The 24,405-nt window shown below is 38.8% G+C and overlaps 1 protein-coding gene across 1 annotated transcript in view; it reads left to right on the forward strand.

Moving 5' to 3' along the window:
- Positions 1–24,405, forward strand: part of LOC126197660 (sodium channel protein Nach-like) — a 140,030-nt gene that overhangs the window by 54,462 nt on the left and 61,163 nt on the right. Inside the window, exon 6 of the mRNA XM_049934658.1 lies at positions 13,902–14,097. Coding sequence (XP_049790615.1) covers positions 13,902–14,097 — 196 coding nt within the window. The remainder of the gene's footprint in view (positions 1–13,901; positions 14,098–24,405) is intronic.

Below are 24,405 nucleotides of genomic sequence, written 5' to 3' on the forward strand. Positions count from 1 at the left end.
TCATTGTTTCAACAACTGACTCATGGTGACTGATACCAGTTTCAAAATGTACATCCTCAAAGAGGTCAGGTCTACTTATTGCCATTAGGTCTAATATATTTCCATCATGTATGGGCTTCCAAAGTATCTGTTCTAGATAGTCTTCAGAAAAGGCATTTATTAATATTTCTGGGAATGTCTTTATGTGCCAAGCACTTACAAAACTGCAGCTAATGGATTCTGTTGAATTGTAAACATACTGTTTGAAGCCTGAGAGTTCATCAAGAAAATAATTCCATAACTTAGATAGGGCAACTTAATCATAGCTAACACTTGGTTCAAGAATCATAAAAGAAGGTTGTATACATGGAAGAAGCCTGGAGATACTGACAGATTTCAGATAGATTATATAATGGTAAGACAGAGATTTAGCAAGCAGGTTGTCAATTGTAAGACATTTCCAGGGGAAAATGTGGACTCTGACCACAATTTATTGGTTATGAACTGTAGATTAAAACTGAAGAAACTGCAAAAAGGTGGGAATTTAAGGAGATGGGACCTGGATAAACTGAAAGAACGAGAGGTTGTACAGATTTTCAGGGAGAGCGTAAGGGAACAAATGGCAGGAATGGGGGAAAGAAATACAGTGGAAGAAGAATGTGTAGCTTTGAGGGATGAAGAGTGAAGGCAGCAGAGGATCAAGTAGGTGAAAAGACGAGGGCTAGTAGAAATCCTTGGGTAACAGAAGAAATATTGAATTTAATTGATGAAAGGAGAAAATATAAAAATGCAGTAAATGAAGCAGCCAAAAAGGAATACAAACATCTCAAAAATGAGATCGACAGGAAGTGCAAAATGGCTAAGCATGGATGGCTAGAGAATAAACGTAAGGATGTAGAGGCTTATCTCACTAGGGGTAAGATAGATACTGCCTACAGAAAAATTAAAGAGACCTTTGGAGAAAAGAGAACGACTTGTATGAATATCAAGAGCTCAGATGGAAACCCAGTTCTAAGCAAAGAAGGGAAAGCAGAAAGGTGGAAGGAGTATATAGAGGGTCTATACAAGGGCAATGTACTTGAGGACAATATTATGGAAATGGAAGAGGATGTAGATGAAGATGAAATTGGAGATATGATACTGCGTGAAGAGTTTGACAGAGCACTGAAAGACCTGAGTCAAAACAAGGCCGCGAGAGTAGACAACATTCCATTAGAACTACTGATGGTCTTGGGAGAGCCAGTCCTGATAAAACTCTACCATCTGGTGAGCAAGATGTATGAGACAGACGAAATACCCTCAGACTTCAAGAAGAATATAATAATTCCAATCCCAAAGAAAGCAGGTGTTGACAGATGTGAAAATTACTGAATTATCAGTTTAATAAGTCATGGCTGCAAAATACTAATGCGAATTCTTTACAGACGTATGGAAAAACTAGTAGAAGCCAAACTTGGGAAAGATCAGTATGGATTCCCTAGAAATATTGGAACACGTGAGGCAATACTGACCCTACGGCTTATCTTAGAAGCTAGATTAAGGAAAGGCAAACCTACGTTTCTAGCATTTGTAGACTTAGAGAAAGCTTTTGACAATGTTGACTGGAATACTCTCTTTCAAATTCTGAAGGTAGCAGGGGTAAAATATAGGGAGCGAAAAGCTATTTACAATTTGTATAGAAACAAAATGGCAGTTATTAGAGTTGAGGGGCATGAAAGAGAAGCAGTGGTTGAGAAGGGAGTGAGACAGGGTTGTAGCCTCTCCCCGATGTTATTCAATCTGTATATTGAGCAAGCAGTGAAGGAAACAAAAGAAAAATTCAGAGTAGGTATTAAAATCCATGGAGAAGAAATAAAAACTTTGAGGTTTGCCGATGACATTGTAATTCTGTCAGAGACAGCAAAGCACTTGGAAGAGCAGTTGAACGGAATGGATAGTGTCTTGAAGGGAGGATATAAGATGAACATCAACAAAAGCAAAACGAGGATAATGGAATGTAGTCGAATTAAGTCGGATGATGTTGAGGGTATTAGATTAGGAAATGAGACACTTAAAGTAGTAAAGGAGTTTTGCTATTTGGGGAGCAAAATAACTGATGATGGTCGAAGTAGAGAGGATATAAAATGTAGACTGGCAGTGGCAAGGAAAGCGTTTCTGAAGAAGAGAAATTTGTTAACATCGAGTATAGATTTAAGTGTCAGGAAGTTGTTTCTGAAAGTATTTGTATGGAGTGTAGCCATGTATGGAAGTGAAACATAGATGATAAATAGTTTAGACAAGAAGAGAATAGAAGCTTTTGAAATGTGGTGCTACAGAAGAATGCTGAAGATTAGATGGGTAGATCACATAACTAATGAGGAGGTGTCGAATAGAATTGGGGAGAAGAGGAGCTTGTGGCACAACCTGACTAGAAGAAGGGATCGGTTGGTAGGACATGTTCTGAGGCATCAAGGGATCACCAGTTTAGTATTGGAGGGCAGTGTGGAGGGTAAAAATCGTAGAGGGAGACCAAGAGATGAATACATCAAGCAGATTCAGAAGGATGTAGTTTGCAGTAGGTACTGGGAGATGAAGAAGCTTGCGCAGGATAGAGTAGCATGGAGAGCTGCATCAAACCAGTCTCAGGACTGAAGACCACAACAATAACAACAACAGATAGGACTGAATGTGAAGATCATAAGCAATGACTTCTCACTACTACGGGACTGCAGAAATCATAAGACATAACATTGTTGACTTAACTTGCTATATTCACATTTATATCTCATTTTAGATTACATTGCAACCACAAACCAAGAACTGTATTTTGGGGTGCTTTTGTAGGCTTCTCCTCCTTGAATGGAAATTGTGCTTTCAGGTATTTTATGATCTTTTGTATATTATGATAGTCTTTCATGATGTAATAATAAATCCATATCAATTTTTCAGTAGCATTCGCATTCAATGAGAAATTTTTGTGCTATTATGTCAGAAATTTTGGTACAATAAAATATTTTCTTCATTTAAATGTAAGTTTTAGTGAAATTACTTTATATAAATATTAAGATAAGGATGTATGTTGTAGAAGGAAATCCTCTGAGAAAATTGTTTGTATCATTTTCAAATTGTATTTTGTGAACAGAAATGCTTACTTTTATTTCAAACATCATAGAATCATAGCAGTTGAATCTATCATCCCACTACTATTGTGACACATATAAATGAGACTGTTCATTCTACTTGTGAACTATTTGTGGTGGAATATTAGTGTACAACTGCTTTGTGGCATTGAACTGTGTTCTTATGCTCTGACTAGTTTAATCAAAATTGATTGCTTCAGGGCAATAAATGGCAGTATGCTACAGATGTGTTCTTACCTCCACACTGGAAGACACAGACAGTTGATATCCTGTGCAGCCTCCTGGAAAATGATGGCTGAAGGAAGAAAATCAAACAGAGATATGTCCCCAGTACTTTAAAAGGGACCACCACTAATTTAGCACTTTCCTCTCCAGCCCGTGTGGATCTGTTGAAAGCAGTTGCCCAGGCAGTACATAAGGATAGTAATGCTGCAAAGAGCTCATTTGGTGTGTGGAAACAATCAGACTGTAAGAGCAAAAAAATAAGAACCCAGCAAATGTGAAACCAAACAATCTACTGTAGGTGTCTCTTCTAGAACAAGAAAAGTTCCAGAGAGAAGTACTGATTCTTTTTATAGCTACCTCTGGAGAATTCACTTTATCATCACCATCTGGATCCAGTGTGATCAAGAAACTATCCAGAGATGTAAGTTATAATGTCTCACCCTCCTCTGACGTTACCTTTTTTTTTTTTTTTTTTTTTTTTTTTTTAAGAAATAACTAATACCATGTATATTCTCAATCCTGGTATAGGTGAACATTCTTAGCTATTTAACTGAATGAACTTCATATGATTTTGTATATGATGTGTTATGTTCCAGGCTGAAATGTGTAAAAAGAAATTAATTTGTTACAATCAATATGTACTAATGGTAAATATTATTCTTTTTTTTAAAAGTATTTGACATTATGAAATTTGTGGCATACTTAAAATTCATGTTATTAATTGAACAACCTAACACTAATCATTAAACGTACTTCTGGACTCATTTATAAAATATTGATGTATTTTAGCAAAGATTCTTCATTGTAAGCTCTTTTGTTTTGTAAACTCTCCAGAAATTGCGAGTACTACAGAATGTAAGTAGTGGTGGCATGTCTTTGATGGAATCAGATGTGTTTTTGAATGTGTCACTAATAATGTAATTTGTGGACTGATAGAAGTGAAAATTGAAAAGTATGTCTGGCGCGTCCACGTCGCGGGGGTGGGCATCCTACACTTCAGTAGGCCGGAGTGATAGAATGGCTGAGTTCAGGCAGGGACCCAATCCCGTGGGGTATAACACGGAACCCATGCCCAGGGTTACGGGTGAAGACCTTAATGGCAGCGACGGCGGAGAAGGAAGACTTCGGAACGGCGTAGCTGGCAGATGAGGCAACCCTCCTTTCTGGGGATTAAATGAGAAGGGAACCACTGCCTTGTGGTGGAGGAGAAACTCCAAAGGCTAAGGGAGACAACCCCAACAGAAAATCCTTCCTTGCATTAGGCCTAGCAAGCCAATAGGAAAGTCTTCATATATTGCTTTCAAAACACAGACGAGCCTCGGAACGAACCACTCAGGATTTGACCCCACTGCTTCTTCAAGAACTGGTGCAAATGAAGGGAGACCTGATGATATTCATCAGTACAAGAAGAGGAAACCAACTGGACTACAAAATAATCTAAATATTGGCACCCTTAATATATTAACCCTCAATGGAAAAATGGAAGAAATGACAGATGTACTAACAGAGAGGAAGTTAGATATATTGGGATTAAGCGAAACATAGTGGAAGGGAAAAGGTGAGAAGAATTTGAGAGGAGGAGGAAAACTGTACTGGAATGGGAAAAACAGGTCTGGTAGAAATGGTGTGGCAGTGATGGTGAATAAGAATGTACAAAGCTGTACTGAAAATGTGAGATATATATCAGACAGGATCATAATCTTAAACCTGAGATTCTAAAAAGAAACACTAAAAATAATCCAGATTTATGCACCTCAAGTTGGATGTAGTGAAGAAGAGAAGATTGACTTTGAAAATGTGTTAGAAAATCATATAGAGAGTGCTAATATAGTGATGGGAGATTTTAATGCACAGGTAGGCAAAGACAGAAAGGGATTTGAGCAAGTATTGGGATGTTTTGGATATGGAGGCAGAAATGAAGAAGGGGAAAGACTCCCGGATTTGTGCCAGAGGAATGGAATGAAAATAGCAAACAGCTGGTTTATGAAGAGAGAAAGTCATGTTATCACCAGATACAGTTGGGATGGGAGAACGAAGAGTGTAATTGATTATATTCTAGTAGATAGGGAATGGGGAGAGAAAGTAACAAATGTGAAGGGAATTCCAAGTGTGAGTGCAGATGGAGACCATAGATGGGACAATGGAAAATGAATCAGTGTGTGAAAAATAGAAAACAGAAGAAAGTGATGAGGATACGGGATTGGAAATTGAAGGAGAGTGAATGTGCTGAGAAGTACAGAGAACTAATAACACAAAAATTTCCAAAAGAAGTTTTCTGCGATGTAGAAAAAGAATGGAGTTTATTCAAAGACACTTTAGTCGAAGCAGCACAAAAAGTATGTGGCAGAAAATCTGGAAAGGAAAAAATAAGACAGACAAGTTGGTGGGATGATACTACAATCCAAGCAGTTAGAAGAAAAAATGGAGCATGGAGAAAATGGTGGAAAACTAAAAATGACGAAGACCATAAAAGATATATAGAGGAAAAGAAGAAGTGCAAAGAAATAGTGGAAACAGCAAAGAGAAAGGCATGGGAAGAGTTTACAAAAAAACTTGAAGAAGATGTGAAGAGCAATAAGAAAATGTTCTATAAAATGATGAAAAATAAAAGGAAGGCTTCTGAAGTACCAGTAAAGATGGAAACAGAGGATGGTACCATTATTGAAGATCCAGGGAATATAAAAGATCTCTGGAAAGCACATTTTAAGAAGCTGTTAAACACTGAGGAGCAGGTACATGAGGAAACAACAAATAATGGAGAAATTGAGAGAAGTTGGGAAGCAGAATTAGGACAAATTACACGGGAAGAAATGGAAAAAGCTGTGAAGAAGATGAATTGGGGGAAAGCCTCAGGACCTGATGAAGTATCAGTGGACATGATAAGAGCAGCAGGTCCAGTGGGAATGCAGTGGCTATATAGAGTACTATCAAGCATGTGGAGAAATAGTAAAATACCTGACGACTGGAGAACAGGAGACATTGTTCCCATCTTCAAGAAAGGCAATAAAAGACTTTGTAAAAACTACAGAGGAATAACCATCATGAGTCATACAGCCAATATTTTTGAAAGAATTTTACTAAATCGAATAAGTGAAAAGATAGAAAAGGAGCTGAGTGAAGAACAGCATGGGTTTAGGAAAGGAAGGAGCACGATCAACCTGATATTTTCTATCCGTCAACTGATGGAAAAAAGTTGGGAGTATAACAAAAGGGTGATAATGGTTTTTATAGACATAGAAAAGGCATATGACTCAGTTGACAGGGAAAGACTCTGGGAAGAACTGAAGAAGATAGATATAGAAGATGGATACATTAATGTTATAAAGACAATGTACAGAGGCCACAATTGTAGAATTAGAACACCATTGGGGAACTCTGAATACTTCGAAATAAGACAAGGACTTAAGCAAGGAAGTATTCTATCTCCTGCACTTTTTAATGTTGTGATGGAGGGAATGAATAGGGCAGTTAAAGATATAGTAAAAGAAAAAGACAAAGAGATGATTTTTGCAGATGATATGGTAATATGGGGTGATAAAGAGGTAGATGTACAGTTACAGCTTGATGCGTGGAAGGAAATAATGAAAAGGTATGGATTAAAAATAAATAAAGATAAGAGTGAAATAATGGTATTTGGAAGAGAGAAAGGAATCAACAGAAATATTACCTTGAATGGAGAACCCCTCAAAGTGGTAGAAAGTTTCACTTATTTAGGGAGTGAAATATCTAGGGATGAAAGAATAACAAACGAAATTAATAGGAGGTTACAGAAGGGAGGCAATTTCTACCAAACAATAAAACATCTGATTTGGAATAATGAAGTTTCAGAAAGAGCACAACTCCTTATGTATAAGAATTATTACATCCCTATTGTCACCTATGGTGGAGAAACATGGACAATGACAGAAAGGGACTGGAGCAGTTTGCAAGCAGGGGAAATGAAATTTCTCAGAGCAGTTAAGGGAAAAACAAGAATGGACAGAGTAAGGAATGTAGAGATTAGAAAGGACCTCTAACAAGAAAGTATGAGAGAAGAAATTGAAAGAAAGAGATTAAGATGGTATGGGCATGCTAAGAGGATGCATGGGCAGAGACTCCCCAAAATTATGGAAGAACTAAAGATGGATGGGAAAAGACCTCGAGGGCGCCCAAGAACATGGTAGAAAATGGGAGTGAGAATATCTGTTGAAAGGAGAGGTATGACCTGGCAGCAAGTGGAGGAAGAAAAGTGGTGGGAGGACCGAGCCAAATGGAGAGGACTCATCAGCACCCAGACCCGGCAGTAGCTGGAGTGGAATTCGGATATAGATAGATAGGTGTGATTTAGAAGAATGAGGTAAAATAAAAAGAAATTCATAGCATCAGGCAAATATTCATCAGTTATATCGTCTTTAGGAACCAAGAACATTAACTCAAAATTTCAGCTGCAAGAATGTCACCCTAGACAAGGCTTGGACCCAACAACAACAACAACAACAACAACAACGAGATAATGAAGATAAGTAAAAAGTTTTTCTTTTGTATATCTTATGCCTCTTGAAGCTTTTTAAAAGTAATGAAGACACTAATAGAACTTTTATGGTGATGTGTGGGAGGGTAAGATTACAAAGTATCCAACCTGCAAGTGACAGAAGAATGTGCAAGCAAAGTTAGGAAGCTGGTGTGTTGCTGCAGAAGAATCCAGACTTGTCCGTTTGTGAGGTTGACTCCTTACTATTTCTACAAATAAATATCAGATATTTTAAAAATAAAACTGATGCTCTCAGCATTTTGTTAGCACTCCAATAGGAATATTTTATAATGTATTAATGGACATAGGCTAAGTGAAGATCAAGTGTAGTTACATTAACCATCAGATTTTCACTTAGTAATGAGTTACTGTAGTTGAACACAACATTATCTGGGAGAGGGGGGCTCAGTATATGTTAGTAGTGGCATAGTCTTGCATTACAGTGTCCTTAGTGTTCATGATTATTGTAGAGAATATGTACTGGAAACAGTGGTAATGTTATTGTCCATGTTAAAATTCATAATTGTGCCTGTACATCACACACCATTGTTGAAGCATTTCGACAGGTCATACAGAAATTGATACTACACTTTGGGAATTGGCCTAAACACAGGATTTTAAATTTTTGTGGCATAAATATTGATAGGGCTAAAGATACCTAAACAACTTGATCTACGCAGTATCCTAAGATCACAGGACCTCCTATTGCATTAATAATAACTCAACAAGACAATCTGCCTGCCTTTTAATGTAGTTAAATGTATGCATTAAAATTAAAAATTACAAAGCCTGTACCTGACTTCAGTGAAAGTAAGTACATTAGGCTTCTGAATGAGGAGAACATTGGTAACTATAGAACACAGCTGAAGATGACAGACTGGAATGGTATTCTACTTAAAAGTACTCATATTGCAAATCTATTTATATTATTCATCGGTGTACTGGTGTATACATTCACAACTTGTTGCCATGAAGCAATGAGAAAAAATAAGGGTACCACCAGGAAACATGGTTTCACATTTGTGAATAGCTGGTTCACATCTGACCTAGAAAGGCTTAGAACTCTGTTAATGATTTCCTAGAAATGCAGGCAACAATCCAAAGGGTGTTTTGAACACCACAGTGCATTATTAGTAATGGTCCTGTTGAATATGGTGTGGTGATGCCTCCTCTGACCTTTCAACTGAATTACTCAGCCTGGGGATAGGGGACCTACAGTTCAATGTGGATTCTGAACCACAGTGAAACCCTGTATTTTTCACATTAAAAAAGCTAGAGGTGGAATAAGTAATAAGTGACACATAAAAATCCTAGGATTGGCCAAGGATCAAATCTGAGGCCTTTGGGTTTGTATTCTGGCACTTTGTCACCCCAGCCACTGAGACACTAATGTTTTACTATGACAAATCAAAGAATAGTGAATCAGAAAGAGCAAAATACATATAGTTAAAGAACAAGTACAAGGCATAAATCAGATTAAGCAAGTTCAACATAAATGATGAGTATATTAATAAGTCCCAAAATATATGTAAAGCAACCTGGACTGTTGTCAAGACCCATATGGGTAGAAGTAAAGATGTTAGCAGAAATAGCTCCTGTAATTCTCTTATCACACCAAATGATTTCAACACAAACTTTATTAATGCTGGCAATATGGACAACACAGCTGCAACTGAACATTGCCATAAATATGACAACATTCATAACTCAGATCATGGATCCACCTTCCCACAAAATTTTGGAGACATAGTTGTTGCTTGTAATTGGGAAGAGGTGAAAGTAAGAGACAATACAACTGTAATAGCAAAATTAAGTTACTTGGAATCAGAAAATATTTATGGTCTGTCCAATTCTGTGATCAAAAAAACTGTGGATGTGGTAGTACATCTGCTAAGTTGTCTTACAAACCAGATGTTTGTCAGTAGCTGTTTCCCTTCATCCTTAAATATGATTATCATTACTCTTCTGCAAAAAAAGTTGGCAAGTCTTATCCTAGTAATAACTTCCCAACCTTTCTTGTGTCCATACTTTTGAAAGCAGTGGAATATTACTTATAGCTCAAAAATTGTCAACATCTGGTCCAGATTGTCAACAGTAAAAGCAGCAGAAAGCATTGTTTCATTTGTACTATGATCATTTGAATCAAGATTATCTGTTAAGGTTAACCTTTTGGATTTCAGCCAGGCATTTGACTCTGTGAGCCATAGGTTTCTGCTAGAAAAACTCTACTCCTATGGCTTTAAATGCTCAGAACTATCTCTGATCAGAGCCTACCTGAGTTACAGAAAAATAATTGTGCAGTTAAACAATATGAGGTCCAATACCTTGGATGTTATGAGAGGTGTACAACAGGGTTTTGTGTTCAGATCTTTACTCTTCTTTATACACATAAAAGACTGGCCAAGCATTATGTTGTGTAAATCCAGACTCTACATGGATGATATCACTTTTGTTACAAATAGGAAAGGTTCGGGAGTATTACATCAGAAAAATAGGGATCATCTCAGAGCAGCCAGTAAGGGCTTCCAAATAAATGAATTGTGTATTAATCAGGAACAAACTGTAAATATTCTATTTATCTTATGCATTAAATACGATGGCAAAAACTGTGCTTCAGGTAAACTTCTTGGGATGCAGCTTGACTTGAAATTAATGAAGAAGGGTTGCACCACTTACATCTATATTAAGCTAGCACATGTTAGATATTTGTTAGGTAAGCCTAAGTCTTGTGATAGTAAAAAGTTATTATTCAATGGATACTGTGCCTTTTTCCATCAGCTGTTTTGTTATGGGGGACAAAAAAACCCTGGAACATAACAAACTGTCAAAGAAGGCAATCAGATGCATCTGTGAAGTCAGAAATAATGATTCTTGTAGACCAAATTTCAAAACATTAAAAATACTAACAGTTACATCTCCATTTACACTGGTATAATACATACAAAAGAAAACCAACACACTCACAAACTACAACAACCTGTTCATGAACATATCACGTGCCTAAAACAGCAGACTGACTTAAGAAAACTAAAAATACATGACTCAAAAACTATTTCACTTGTTGCCAGTACAGGCACACAATGTTAGTGAGCATGTTTGAAAACACCACACACAAATGTCTTAGAGAAAAAGCTTTTTATAAAATTTGCCCTATATGTGACCTTAAGTGCTAATATAGTTTAATTTCAATTAAACTTACATGTGTAAATCCATTAAATACTTCATATGCTATGAGATGGACAACTTTGTATCTTTTTCACCACATATATTATTTATGTAATGGTATGTGTAAGTTCGTATTTATACAAAATATGACATTGATAGCATTTCTAATGCTTAAAGATGGATAGTAAATAAATAAATAAGATAATAAATAAAAAGTATTGTTCCTAGTTTAAATCCATTAAGTACACATTTGATGCAGGTTGTGTGACCTTTATATCTCAGATCAACCTGTCATTGAGATTTATATCATTTAATGCTATTTAGAATTTAATTCTTCAGGTATGTAATCCTCATGTGACATATTGGTGCAGGATTTCTATCTTTTCTTTTCTTTTTTACATTTAATATAAATGAATTTGAGGCTAGTTTAAATCTTGCAAGAGTTTTCAGTTTCTTACTAATTGTCATGTGACATTCTGATAGAAGACATTTTTTAACTTTTCTCAGATTTCACTGTTATAAACTAAGAAGGCAGTGTAGCAAAATGGTACATTGAAATTAAACAAGCAATGAAGTTAACATAGTAAACAAAAAAGTTCTGGACAACAGATAACATTTTCATCATCATCATCAGTCATTTAACATTCACTTGCTGATAAGGGCCTCCTCTAGACTTTTCCATGCATTACAATCTTCTGTAAACACTGATGTTTCTCACACATTTGTTCTGATGTCATATACCTACTTCCCAGAAGGTTGTTGCCTCAGCCTTCCTTATCTTTAGAAGTCTAGCCAAGAACAAGGATGTAAGAAAGGACCACTGTTGTTCTCTATATACATAAATGATGTGGCAGGCAAGGTGGGCAGCAATCTGCAGCTGTTTGTTGATGATGCCATGGTGTACAGAAAAGTGAAGTTAAGTGACTATAGGAAGATACAAGACAACTTGAACAAAATTTCCAGATGGTGTGGTGAATGGCAGCGAGCCCTAAATGTGGAAAAACAAAAGTTAGTGTGGATGAGTAGGAACAAAAAAACCATAATGTTCAGATACAGTGTTACTAGTGGCCTGCTTGACACAGTCAAGTCGATTAAATATCTGGATGTAATGTTTCAAAGCAATATGAGGTGGAATGAGCATGTGAGAACTGTGTTATGGAAGGCAAATGGTTGACTTTGGTTTATTGGGAGAATTTTATGTAAGAGTGGTTCACCTGCAAAGGAGACCACATGTAGGATGCTGATGTGACCTATTCAAGAGTGCTGCTTGAGTGTTTGGGATCTGTACCAGGTCAGATTGAAGAAAGACATCAAAGCAATTCAGAGGCAGGCTGCTAGATTTGTTACCGGTAACCTCAAACAATGAAGATGCTTTGGGAACTCAAGTGACAAGGCGACATTCTTTTCAAGAAACACTGTTGAGAAAATTTAGACAACTAGCATTTGAACCTGACTGCTGAATGCTACTACTGCCACCAACATATATCACACTTAAGTATGACAAAGACAAGATACGAGAAATTAGGGCTCATACGGCTCTATTTACGAGTGGAACAGGAGGGGAAATGACAAGTAGTGGTACAGGGTACCCTCTGCCACACACCATTCAGTGGCTTGCAGAGTACCTATGTAGGCATAGATATAGATGTAGAACTTTATTTATTCATCCACTACCCATTTACCTGGATACTTGTTACACTTCCCTTTATTTCCTTTTCAAGATCAAATGAACCTTCCAATACCATCTATCTCCTTTGCCCTATGATTTCATGGGGCTGACATAGCCATTCATGAAAGTCCAGTATACATAAAATATATGCAGTAAAAAAAATTATAGTTGTTCTCATGACTTCACATTTTTGACTTGCCTGCTCACAGCCAAACCATCTTCATCCAAGATAACTAAGACTTCAGGTTACAGTACAGATAAGCATGACACAACTACAATTTCATAAAGGCTTCATATGCACATCCATTGACTTTACCAATTCACAACCATACTGTCACCTTTTAATGTAATCTAGACCTTGGGCTGAGCTACAGATCTGTATGTCACCACAAGCTATATGACAAAAAATAATACAGAAGCAAAATAAGAATTGCCTATCTCAGTCCACATTGAAGACACACACAACATCATTACATCATGGGTAAAATGTTATGTCTAGTATCTGCCGCTCAGTCCATCCCATTTTATCACCATAATTAAATCTTCTCTGCAATCTGTTCCATAATCCATTTGTCTGTTTTCTGTCGCTCTTTGTAATTCCTGACACCCATTTATCCACTGTTTGTTGAGTAACTCTCCATCTTTCCAAACACCTTTTTATCCTAATTAGTGTACCAGAAGCACACTTGATCATTTTTACACTCCTGTTTACTTCACAGTTGTTTGTCCAGGTAATGACTTCTACTGGTCTAAATACAAAAACTCTTCATCAGGTCTATGACTTCATAGTTAACATGTAGAAGGTGTTCTGTACATTATTTTAGTCTTATTATATTATATTTTCAGGAGTCCTTTCAGATTTGCTGTCTTACATTTTTCTATTCACTGTTCATGTTTATGTGCACTACGTCGCCTTACATCCTCTCAAAGACATTTATGAATAGTTTTGTTTAATTTAGCACATGATATTGTACTTCCTTATTGCCTTTCTTTATCTCTTACTATCTTCCTGAGAATTATCTAAGGACCATGTAATGTTCCTGCCCTTTACAGTTCACAAATAAATTATATGATAAAGTAAATGTTGACGCTTTTTTATGACATTTCATTTAGTATTCACTATAGTTCACATTTCAGATGAGTAAGCACAGACTGAATAATAGTTTTATAACAGAAACAAACAAGTGCATTAAACAATGAAAATGCAATATGTTTTTGTATGCCTCCATTTCAGAAATTCGTACCTGCGTGTGAATGGAGCTGGATATCTCACAGGGTTAACAATGTTGATGGATCCACGACTTGAGGACTATTATGCAGCTCTCTTTTCTTTTTATGGAGTGCAAGTATTGGTACATTCCCCTCAGGATTATCCAGATATATCAGCCCGAGGACTCATAATAGCACCCCAAAAAGAAGCTTTTCTCCAGGTAAAAAATCCTATTTATGTCCACTGCAGGTAGGAAAATAATATCATTTTAAGTGACTGTTATTAAACAGGTATTCATGTACATTATAATCAATGTAATATTATCTTCATGATCAGGGCTAAAGAGATCAGTCACTGAGTAGTAACAGGTTTGAGTTGTCGAGAGGTGTGCACCCCTCCACCCCCACCTCACCCCCTCCCTGCCACATACAACTGTGCATCTTGTGCCACTGAACTCCTGTGCACCTACATTGTGCCAGTGGAGATTGAGATCAGGAGGATTATGGGAGTGACACATGTGTTGCAAGGATAGCTCTCATCTGCATAGTTCATAAAAGCTATTGCTGGAGAGAGGGATCCAAATGGCATAGGTTGTGAAGCACCCATTGAACTCAAATATGTTAAGCTCAACAGCATGTCATGCTGGCTGGTCAACATTGTTCTTGGCCACAGTTTGATGGTAGCCATTCACTTTGGTAGACAGCTGGTTGGTGCTTGTGCACACATAAAATACTGTGCAGTGATAGCAGCAGAGCTGGTATATCACATGGCTGCTTTTACAGATGGCACTGTCACTAATGGGATAGTATAAGCCTGCAACAGCACTGGAATATGATGCGATGGGTGGATGAATTGGGAAGTTCTTGTATCTGTGTCTTCCACAGGCATACAGCCCCTATTGAAATGGGAAGGGAATGGGACTGATATAGGGATGGATCAGGATGTTGTGTAGGTTGGGTGGGCAATGGAATAACACTTTAGAAGGGGTGGGAAGGATCTTGGATAGGATGTTACTTATTTCCTGGCATGATAGAAAATCAAAGCTTTGATGAAGGATATATTTCAGTTGTTCCCATCTGGAGTGATGTTCCAAAAAGTGTGGTGACAGGCTTATTAAAAACACAGAAAAGTTAACATAGTGGTTTTAATGCTTCAGGTGTTCTTCACAGTCTTTCCACACATGAGTGGAATGCACAGAATGTTCATAAAACCATATTGCTCCATTATGATTTGTGATACAATGACACTGACACACTAAAGTTGCACATCTACTACTTAACACTGACTCCTCACAACTGACTGGTCTAATTCACATCTCTTGTTTACAGTTGTTAGTTCCAGATTCCACTACAGTTACTGTGCTGATGTTGCTTAAATGCCAGGAATAAAACCAGTCTAAGAACTTTTTGCATGGATGGTTTATATGAGGAAAAATTATAGCCACTGCTAATCAGAGTGAAAACAGTGGCATGTTCAAAGAAAAGCTTAGGCTCATACAATGGAAACTTCTCTGCAAGTCAGCAAGAGAACACTTTTTTTTTTTACTTTTACACCTCACTGTCTTTCTAGTTTTTTTTTTTTTTTTTTTTTTTTTACAGAATAAATTTTTTTAATGCCAATAACATTACCTCTTTTTCATGGCTTGGCATGATAGCTGCATGTCACATTTGTATTATTTCAAATCATGGTTTTTGAGAAGTATTTGAAAACTGTAAATCATCACCTCCTTAAAATAATATTGTCTATGATATGTATACAATTTGTGTTTCCATTTGCAAACAGATTCAAACTAATATACATTCATGAACAAATGCAGTAGAGAAAGGTTCTGTGTTGGAGAGAAAGCACGACTGGCAGAACAGTTCAGCATGTCCTGTGGATGGAAGTTTTCAAATCTCATTCTGGCTGTTGTACTGGTGGTGGACTGTAGACTGGACAAGAAACGTGATATTAGTGCATTTTTTGTGAGTATTTAATGTATGTAATACTCCTCTCTAAGGTTATAGAGGCTTCTGACTTCTGAGATCCCACCACCCAGGAGTGTATTGTTAATATCTTCATTTGGGATAATCAACTTCTGAGGACAGTAAAATCTTGATATCTGTGGTTACCATTGATTGTTGCAGATTGAATCACTAGATATGTAGGCCATAGAAGAGCAAATTGTTTACTAGTTCATGGACAGGCAACAACAAATAATATTTCCAACCAGAACCCCATCCTTGCTGTGAGGTGAAGAAGCTTCCACACAACATGTCCACTACTACTTACTGCAAGTCACAGGACACATGCTCCTAAGGCATGGAAAAGAGCCACCTGGACTGATCAGTTGCAATAGACTTCAAGATATTTCAATGGTAGCTCAGAATTTAAGTACATTAAAAGCCAAATGTGGCATAGCATAGCTTCCTAGCAAAGTGCTATTCAAGCAGGAAGTGTCATTGTACTTTTGTGAGGGGTGTTTACATGGGTTTTATAGCGCCTTTTATGTGTCTACCAGTGCTTCTCACTGACGAATGATACTAGACTTGCTGTCTGATCATCAGCATCTGTTTATTCACATACAGCCACATCCTATCACTACTGAAATGTAATCACATAAAATATGATCTGAGAAATACTCTATGGATCTAAGGATGCTCATTCGGTCTCAGGTCATTTCATCTCAATCGTATTGAGCATTTATTGAACAACTGAAATAGAGATTCCCACCTTGGATCCAGAGCTCTGACCAATTACTGTGAATGGTGGTTAGCAATTAAGATGTCATGTATCAGAATGTCTTCTCAGTGGTTTCATTGTCTCCTAGAGTCCACACCAAGTGTGTCTCCTCTGTCATGATTTGGAAGGGAGTGCTGCATTCTACAAGATGAACAATTTTATTTCAGCTGCTCTTAAGTGTGTATAATTTCATTAAAATAATTCCTTTCAATGCATCTTAAAATTATTTTAAATGTACACTGTTTTCATTGTAATTAAGCTTTCAAGCATTGCAAAATGATAAAATTACCAAACATTCATTCAGGACATAAATATTATGCTGAACAAACTTTCCATGTATAAATATTAACAGCTGAATGTTATCTGAGTGAACCCACAGATGAATAATGAATAAATCTAGCACTTTTCCTCTTCTCTAATATATTTTCCTCATTCTACACCTTATTCAGTACCTCAATTTTTGTTGTCCTCCATTAAATCTCACTACTAATATGCAGGTCTTCTTGTACTCATACAATTAAAATTCATTGCCATTTATCTGCTACTTCTTTTGCTGTAACTATTCATTTTATTTCAGCCATGGTCCACAGGATTTTTACCTATGCTTACTGCCTCCTGTTAATGCATGGCATGCTTTCAGTTTCTGCATTGTAACGCTTTAACAACATTAGGAAATCTTCTTTTGCTTCAGATGCAGCTATATTCTGCTCAGCCATTACACATTAGTGAAATACTTACATTCAGACATTACATACTTGCCATTATGGTGTGTGTGTGTGTGTGTGTGTGTGTGTGTGTGTGTGTGTGTGTGTGTGTGTGTGCACTGAAATGAAACTTTGAAACTTCCCTGCAGATTAACACTGTGTGCTGGACCAAGTTTCAAACTCAGGACCTTTGCCTTTTGCTAGCAAGTGCTCTACTGACTGAACTACCCAAGCATGGCCCAACCTGTCCTCACAGCTCTACTTCTACCAGTACTTTGTCTCCTACCTTCCCAACTTCACAGAAGCTCTCATGCCAAATTTGCAAGACTAGCATTCTTGGAAATACAGGGTGTTTGAAAAAGAACTCCCTAGTTTTAATGTGTCCTAGGATCTGTAAAAAGTGACACACACTATTCTAGTTTGTGGTGTTTGATTCATCAACTCTCCAGGTTTGGCTCCCCTGCAGTTGGCAGGTCTGCTTGACCTTGAGACAGCACCAGTACTGTTGTAGTCCTCTGTGCCCTCAGTTCAGTCCAAGGGTGTGTGCAGTGCAGTGCAAAGCAACTCAGTAACAATGTCTGCTCTGCCAATCAGTGGAACAGTTAGTCATCATAACTGCAGAATTTGGGAGGGGGGAGGGGGGGGGGGGCAGAGCATCCACATGAAGTTATTCAGCGTCAATGTGAATCTCCCAAAGCTAATGTCTAGTGCGGTTTGATGGAAGATCGTATGATTGCTCCTTTCACTTTTGTAGAAAAAACAATAAACAGGGACGTTTACTGTGACATGTTAACAAAGTACATCTTTCCCCAAATTGATGATATCGAGGCAGAAAAGGGGCATGTTTTTGTCCAACAAGATGGCGCCCCACCTCTTACAGTAACCATGTGTGTGCGGCTCTTGACACTCACTTTCCAGGAAGGTGGATAGGCAGTGCAGGCCCAATAACTTGGCTGCCATGAAACCCCGACTTAACTCCACTGGACTTTTTCTTTTGGGGCCACATGAAAAATGTTGTGTGTAGTGAAAAGATCAGAGACATCAATAATTTATGGGAAATAATCGTCATGGCATTTCAGACAGTTACACCTGAAATGTTGGTGAATACATGGCGAGAAGTAGAATATTGTCTTGACATGTGCAGGGCATGTCTACTAACATTAAACAAAACTTGAAGGAATTCTCTTTCATGATATTTATTCATTGATGTAATTTTTCATTAATTTTGCCATTGAATTTATACTTAAAACTAGGGAGTTCTTTTTCAAACACACTGTATTACCTTTCTGTTGGATACACCATATTAATGAGCAATCACCCATACTATGCAAACAGATGAAAACTATGTGACAGAGAAAAACTTTGTTCATTATATTTAGATTTTTTCTTATTTCAGTTGCAAGTGGCATTTAGGGTAAATAACTGCTCATATACCATTGTTCACACAACAACTAATATAATATTATATTCACATGGAAATGGTATGTAGGAAAACAAAAAGTGTATTCTTGGATGTTGAAATGAAAACTGCTTCCTGAAATTTTCTAGGTATTTTTGTAATACTCCAGTCATCCATTTGATCTGATTTTTCAGCATCCTAATGAAGTATATTACAGACAAAAAGGAGACTGGTTACAAAACCTTCATCCCGCTAAATGTTTGATGCAGTTTATCAGTTTTGCAAACTTTACAAGCTTGGTTAGCAGAAGAGATAAAGAAGATTCAGAGAAAAGCTACAACTTTAATCTGCATGAAAGTGTACACTATATATTCTGGTAAGAGAGTTATTTGACAGATGCTGCAGGCTCTGCATCACTCTTCATATTCTGGAAATGAATATTCCAAGATGAGCCAAGAAGTATTATTTCATTCCACATATTCTTGGATGTCTCTTAACATACATGATAGTACACTCCCCTGGAGCATAACAAGAAACTTATTTAATGCCAGTTGTATAATTCCATAGTGTCATACACAAGGCTTTTATGTCATTTTGACCTGAGTAGTTCCAAAGGAAATTTAGAAAGAAGAGCCTTTCCTTGCACTGTTACTGACCTGCTGTTCACATTTTTTGCAATACATTTCTATATGTCATTAATATTTCCTTTATTTATTTTGGAAGCAGGTGGCTGGAGAGAGGCCAAGTGACAGTGGGGAAGTTGTCGCCACGATGGGTGCAGCGGCACATAAAGAATGCATATTGAGGGGATGGCCCAGTGTGGATGGGAGAGCCATCTGGAGCTCGATAACAACTAGACAGAGGGAGACAGAGGGCAGTGGGAAGGGCATAGCCACAGTGTGTGCAGGAGCATGGAAAGAATCTACACAACAGAGAAGGATGTGTGTTACCAAAAAAACAGAGACATGTAGTGACTTGCTGTCCTCAAGAGAAACAGGTCAACCACAGCTGCATCAGCTGAAAGCAGTGGTTAGTATTGGCACAGCGGTTAGTACTGTCAGGCAGTGTTGAGCTCAACCATGAGAGGACAACATCATACTTGACTGAAATGGAGCTAAGGGATGACACTAGGACTTGGACTGCATGCCGGGCAGTTGTGAAGGTGTAGCATCACCATGGAAAAGGAGGCTGGCCATGGCTGCACCAAGATGAAGGTGTAGAAAATAAGCACCATCTGATGCTACCTGGAAAGCGCTGCAGCTGGGTGGCAGTGGAGTCACAGTGCTGGGTGGAGAGGGCCCGCCATGGCTGTGGCATCATGGGCAAATCATTAGGTGTGATGGGAGGGAACACAAGTGGACACCCAAGTGCCAAAAGCCATGGTGTGCCACCCTCTTGAGGGATATGAGTCATGGTTGCATCCTTGTGGGAAAAGCACAGGAGGATCGAAGCAGTGTTAGAGTCACAGCTAGAGGAGGCAGAGACTGGGCGGCAGTTGAGGTCAGGTACAGCAAGAACGGGGGGATGTTGGAGGTGCCAGATGATGTGTCCTGGGCTGTGCTGCCCCCTTGAAGAAGACCAGCCATGACTGCATCTTTGTGGTGAAGGCATGAAATGGCTGGGTATCATTGGGTGGGGCTAAAGGGAGAAGGCATTTTGGACAGGCGGGATAACAATGCCAGATGATGACAAGAGCTGGAACATGCGGACTTGACCCTTGTCACTAACAGCTTTCCAGGTGATGCCAACCAGATGGGAGGAGTCGACCATGGCTGTGGTGTGCAGATCAGCATCGGACTCAGCTGAAAGTGGGTGGCAGGTGAGCACTGGATGAGATGAGTTGCAGTATGTACAGACAGTAGCCTCATCACTAGCTTGAAACCAGGCAGGGCCACTCTTGAGAGTAGGGCCAGCCGTGGCTACAGAAGCATCAGGCACAACCAGAGCAGGGTGGAGAGTGGGTGACAGAAAAGACCAGGAACTGGAGCCAGCACAAGCACTGGAGTCTGAAGAAGTACTGATGCTAAGTCTATTGCTATATCAGCCCTGACACAATGGCAAGTGGTACCAGCTACCTGTGATGAAATGTCTCTGTTGAGCTCGTTTTGCCACAAACAGTTACACCAGTGATAAACCATCACTTGTGACACTGTTTTGCCACAAGCAGTGCCCTCCAGAACACAATGGGTATAACAAATAACCACCTGGTTATGCATGTCTGTGTTGTAAACAAAAATGCAAAAGTTGTACACACAGAGTGAAGTCATCACTCACATGAAATAGTAACCAACGTGAACAGTAAACCAATGTTTCCTGTTATTAGATGAGAGTGTAATAGAAAATGTGTTTCTGTCCTCATCACCGCTCTTAAGATCCATTATGTGTGATGTGCACTTTAGTGAATGATGATTCCCAGGCTGAAATTAAGAACACTTCACACATGGCACAAGTTTACAACAAAGTTGACTTCAAATAACAACTGAAATATCATCTGTGTTCACTTGAGAGTAACAAAAACGAAGTCCACTTGCCTAATATCAGTTTCATGGGAAGTCTCATCATGAATGGCTGTTGAAGTGATGACCATGGGGCCACTGTGTGGTGTACGATGGAGTAGTACAGAGATGGTGTAGTGTACAACGGAGCATCCTGGCTGGTGTTGGCAAATTCCAATTGATGGGCTACAAACTGTAGCTGGTGTCTGGCCAGGAGCTGAATAAGTAGCTGAATGCTGCCTGCTGCAGGTTGTGCTCTGCCTTAATATCCGGCAGGTGGAAGTATATATGCAACCAAGTGATGTGCGATTGAAACTTCCCTTAATAACACTGCCACCAGTTTTCTGACATTTGCACTGCTCAGAAGCATAGCTGGTGCTCCTGGTGGCAACTGTAACAGCTGGTGTATCAACAGAGTTTTTGTAAATGATATGTTCACAGTGCATGAGTCCCTTGCGATATTTGTAAATAGTCTCCATTAGAGAGATGCCTGTGGGCCAAAAGTAGGAAAACAGACAGGACGAAGGGATTGTACTGGAGGCATAATGTAGTTGACCTGCAGCTGATATTCAACAGCGATAAGTTGTGAAAAGTTACTTTGCAAAACAGATTGGTTGAGAAACCTACGGCAAAGATAAAAATTTGAGCTTACCAGAGTAATATATTTTAAGGTAGATTCTGACAGTAATATCAGTAATATCTTCTTGTTGTGCGTCAAAAGTAACAGAATTAACAATCAATATAGTGTTGATAGATGAAAAAATAATGCAGGGAAGGTTTTGTTATTGGTAACCATAAGTCAAGGAAGAGAGGATTATATTAGTGGACTATAAGACTTCAATTCCCAAGAGGCTAATGACCTCCTGCTGCAATGAAAATGGTTGAAAATTGTAAGAGATAATGTAAACTATTGTAAGTTTGCTGCATAAATGGAAGAAAAGTTGAGTATGTGTAGAAAGAAGTCATAATAAAAATTATTGTGCAAACTAGTGGACATTTGACAAAGAACTAAAATATTACATTGAACAAGCTCAACAGGTGTTTCTCAATTTTATATCAAAAAGTCCTTACATGATTATAAATTCATCTGGACTTGATATGTTGGAAGTTATCACTTAGAATCCATGCTTCTGGTAAAAAATCATATTTGGTATTGATACTATAGACACTTTTTGCCTTTTCAATTTGTAATAATTCATTTTGAGTGCTGTAAAGTAAATGTTCTGTGATACATTCATTCAGTGTGAAAAGAAAGTGTTTTGTTTGATTTCAAACTGAAATTACCTTTTATTTAAGGATTAAATGATAGCATAATAGTCAAACTCAGACTGCATCCAAACTGGCCTTCAAAGGCCCAATGGTACTGATGACCATATGGAGGGGTATGTGGTCAGCACACTGCTCTCCCAGCCATTGTCAGTTTTTGTGACCGGAGCTGCTACTTCTCAATCAAGTAGCTCCTCAGTTCACCTCAAAAGGGATGAATGCAACCTGCTTGCCGACAGTGCTCAGCAGACTCAGATGGTCTCCCACCCAAGTGCTAGTCAAGCCCAGCAGCTCCTAACTTTGGTGATCTGACAGGAACTGGTGTTACCACTGCAGCAAGGCCATTGACAATAGCATAATACTAAAACTAAAACCAAACTCCACCTGAACAGGCCATGAAGAACCAATGGTACCAACCAGCCACCATGTCATTCTTCACCCACAGGTGTCATTGGATGCAGATGTGAAGGGGCATGTGGTCAGCACACCGCTCTCCCAGCCGCATGTCGGTTTATGAGACTGGAGCTGCTAATTCTCAATCAAGTAGCTCCTCAATTTGCCTCACAAGTGCTGAGTGCACCCACTAGCCAACAGCACTTGACAGACCAGATGGTCACCCATCCAAGTGATAGCTGAGCCCAACAGCACTTAACTTCGGTGAACTGACAGGAACTGGTGTTTTTGCTAGAGCAAGGCCACTGGCAACAGCATAATACTGGGGTTTGTAAAATGTTAGACTCAGTTGATACCATTTAAACAGTATAAAAGTTTAGACATTAAACATAAAGAACATCAACAAAATGTAAGCTTTTAGAATGTGTGTCTACTGTAGAGTACTTAAGACATCATGACAATGGGAACAACAAATGAGGAAATCCTTAATTTGGTCAGCAGAGACCTAGAACCACCTAGCATAATTAAGGAGAAATAGGCAGTGTATGGAGGACATGTCATGTAAATTAAATACACTGATTCCTGCAGCTGGTAGCTGAAGGTAGAAGAAGAATTGAAAGAAAGAGATTGTCTTGTCTGAGAAACATTAGATGATGAATAGATATGATATTCAGTCACTTGCCACAGAAACTGAAAAGCTATGAGAAATATGATTGCAAAATACATTAGTTGGTATGCATTGCAAGAAGAAGAAGAAGAAAGTTGGTGAGGTGGGAAAAACAGGTACATAAGAATGTGGTCAAGAGACCATAAATTTTTTTTGAAGGTGTGAGAGGAGGGGGGGGGGGGGGGGGTGGCTTGTGCAAGAAAAAGACAAAATGGTGTAAAAGAGTAGAATTTCCATAGTAACGTATCAGGATGACCAAATGTAGTGGGAAAAAACCAAATGTAGTGGATGGGTGCCAGGAGATGCTGTATTAAGACTCAGCAAGAACTTTGCAGGTGATTTATTTGTTTCTACTACAGCGCCCCGTTCACCTCAGTTCCTGTCACAGGGTCCTGCAATACTGAGGCCACCGCCCCAATGACAGAGTGCAATGTGCTGTGTATCGGCCTTGTAAGCCAGTGGAGTGCGTTGCCGTCAAGATGTCAGGAGTTGGCTCAGCGGTCTGCATCCCTGCCGACTCAGCACTGCTTGGTGTGAGCTGCGGATGGTCAGCTGCTGCTTCTTGTTACTAGCATGGCTGAGATCATGGCAACAACAATGAGAGCCTGCAATACGGTGTCTGAAACTGCGGCCCTTGCCTCAGATGTCTTCGGCATGTATCGGGAGCCGAGACGACTGCCCGTGATAGTGAGCCAAAGAGTGGCTGACTGCAGACCCCGCTTTGGCCTCAGAGGGTCGAACCAACAATCCACCATGGACTGGGATACTGGCGCCTCATCTGTTGCTGCATGTAGCTCGGTGGTGTGATACACCCTGCTGTCCAGGAGGCCTGCCACACTTGAATGAATCTCATTAGAAAACCGGCACCATTTATACTCGGCTG

The sequence above is a fragment of the Schistocerca nitens genome, chromosome 1 (genome assembly GCF_023898315.1).
Source record: "Schistocerca nitens isolate TAMUIC-IGC-003100 chromosome 1, iqSchNite1.1, whole genome shotgun sequence".
Lineage (NCBI taxonomy): Eukaryota > Metazoa > Arthropoda > Insecta > Orthoptera > Acrididae > Schistocerca > Schistocerca nitens.